At 56.5% G+C, this 2,177-nt stretch overlaps 1 protein-coding gene across 1 annotated transcript; it reads left to right on the top strand.

Moving 5' to 3' along the window:
- The first annotated feature begins 236 nt into the window (after positions 1–236).
- Positions 237–1,784, top strand: MID1IP1 (MID1 interacting protein 1). Its single transcript, XM_058713025.1, has one exon. The coding sequence runs from the start codon at positions 238–240 to the stop codon at positions 787–789; it is 552 nt and encodes a 183-aa protein (XP_058569008.1). The 5' UTR covers position 237; the 3' UTR covers positions 790–1,784.
- Positions 1,785–2,177: the final 393 nt, after the last annotated feature.

Here is a 2,177-nt window from a genome sequence, read left to right on the forward strand (position 1 = left end):
CCGCCATCGCGAGCTTCCGGGAGTCTAAGCTCCGAGCAGCTGCGTGTCCCGCAGGGCCGGGTTGCGAGCGAGACGAGAGTTGGAGAGGGCGGAGCAGGAGCCGGGAATCCCCGCGCACCGGCTCTAGCCAGGCCCCCGGCGCGGGCCTCGGAAAGCGCGTGAAGGCGGGCAGCCCGTCGCCCCAGCCGGCCACCCCGTGCCCCTGCGTCCCTGTGCCTCGGCGCTCGCCCGGCCACCATGATGCAGATCTGCGACACCTACAACCAGAAGCACTCGCTCTTTAATGCCATGAACCGCTTCATCGGCGCGGTGAACAACATGGACCAGACGGTGATGGTTCCCAGCCTGCTGCGCGACGTGCCCCTGGCCGAGCCCGGGCTGGACAACGATGTCGGCGTGGAGGTGGGCGGCAGCGGCGAATGCCTGGAGGAGCGCACGCCCCCGGCCCCCGGCCCGGGCAGCGCCAACGGCAGCTTTTTCGCGCCCTCCCGGGACATGTACAGCCACTACGTGCTGCTCAAGTCCATCCGCAACGATATCGAGTGGGGGGTCCTGCACCAGCCGCCACCGCCGGCAGGGAGTGAAGAGAGCAACGCCTGGAAGTCCAAGGACATCCTGGTGGACCTGAGCCACCTAGAGGGCGCGGAAGCCGGCGAGGAGGACCTGGAACAGCAGTTCCACTACCACCTGCGCGGGCTGCACACTGTGCTCTCCAAACTCACGCGCAAAGCCAACATCCTCACCAACAGATACAAGCAGGAGATCGGCTTCGGCAATTGGGGCCACTGAGCCGGGACGCCCCCGCCTGTCCAGCACCCTTACCGGCCCCATCTCTCACCCTCTTTCCCTCAAAGCTATTTTCTTTCTGGCTGTAGGGCGCGAAGGGCGATGGGCGGACTGCAAAGTTAGGCTGGGGCGGGGGGGGGGGGGGGAGGGGTGCTGCGTACTTGCAGGGGGCGCGGCGGGGCCGCCGAGAGGAAGGGGCCTCTGGGAAGTGGGGAAGAGAGTGGTGATGGGAGGCAGGATTGGGGGGCTCAAAGACCGCCCCTCCCGCCAGTGGGTGGTGGGGGGGCTTGTGTTCTACGTTAGTGGGGATGGGACTGGGCTGACGCCCTGCATTCAGCCTGTGCCTTTCTTGGAGTTTCTTTTCTGTTCTTTCTGGAGGAGAGGAGTGGAGAAGGGGCCATGCCGGGTGCGGCGCGGGGTTGCCACACTTGGGAGCGCCCGCCCGGAGCCGGGCGCTGGGGAAGGCGGGGCGCGCAGCCTCGTACCGCCCTGCCGTTGGGCTGGTGGAGGCCGCAGCGTTGCTAGGATTGCATCAGTTTTCCTGTTTGCACTATTTCTTTCTGTAACAGTGGCCCTGTCAAAGTATTTCAAATCTCCTCCTTATTCTGAAACTTCGGCGATTCCATTGTGATAAGCGCACAAACAGCACTGTCTGTCGGTAACCGGTACTACGAGATTAATGATTTTCTGTTACACTGTATAGTTGTCCTGTGGCACCCCTACCCCATCCATTCCATGCCCTCCCCGCCCCCACCCCAGTGTGTGTAAGCTGGCACCGTGCCAGCTTGTACGAAGCTTGCCGCTCAGCCAGTGAAAATAATAATGTTATTATGAGAAAGTGGACTTATCCGAAATGGAACCATCTGACATTCTATCGTGCTGTACGTAGAATGATGAAGCGTTCCACTGTTGTTATATGTCTTAAATTTATTTAAAACTTTTTTTAATCCAGATGTAGACTATATTCTAAAATAAAGAAAGCAAATGTGTTAACGAAACTCGACAAAAGTTTGTCGCTTTTTCATCTGCCCGTGAATGGCCTAGTAGTGAAATAAAAATAAATTCAATTGATTTTTTTTTTGTTTGTTTGTTGGCAAAAGTCAATTTTATTTCCTCTCTGGTATTTCAGACTGGTGGATAATTGGCTCTGTAAGTACTCAGTTTGGTTTGGGAAGTAGCTACCACAAGATTCACTTCCAAGCTTTTTATTTGTAATTCAGTGCCCCGGAGAGGCCCGTACACCTCAAGAAGTTTATAGATACTCAAAGTATCTGGGAGGGACATACATTTTTCAACCACCTCGACCAGCTTTTTGCAGTGCTTAATTAGCATTCTAAACGTTTTAAGAAGCCCAAGCACTGACTGAAGTGTTTAGAGGCATATAAACTAAT

This window comes from Neofelis nebulosa, chromosome X (assembly GCF_028018385.1).
Source record: "Neofelis nebulosa isolate mNeoNeb1 chromosome X, mNeoNeb1.pri, whole genome shotgun sequence".
NCBI classification, from domain to species: Eukaryota; Metazoa; Chordata; class Mammalia; order Carnivora; family Felidae; genus Neofelis; species Neofelis nebulosa.

Bases quoted from the DNA above. Each gene is read 5' to 3' on its own strand.
- MID1IP1 (XM_058713025.1), top strand. From the start codon at position 238: ATGATGCAGATCTGCGACACCTACAACCAGAAGCACTCGCTCTTTAAT.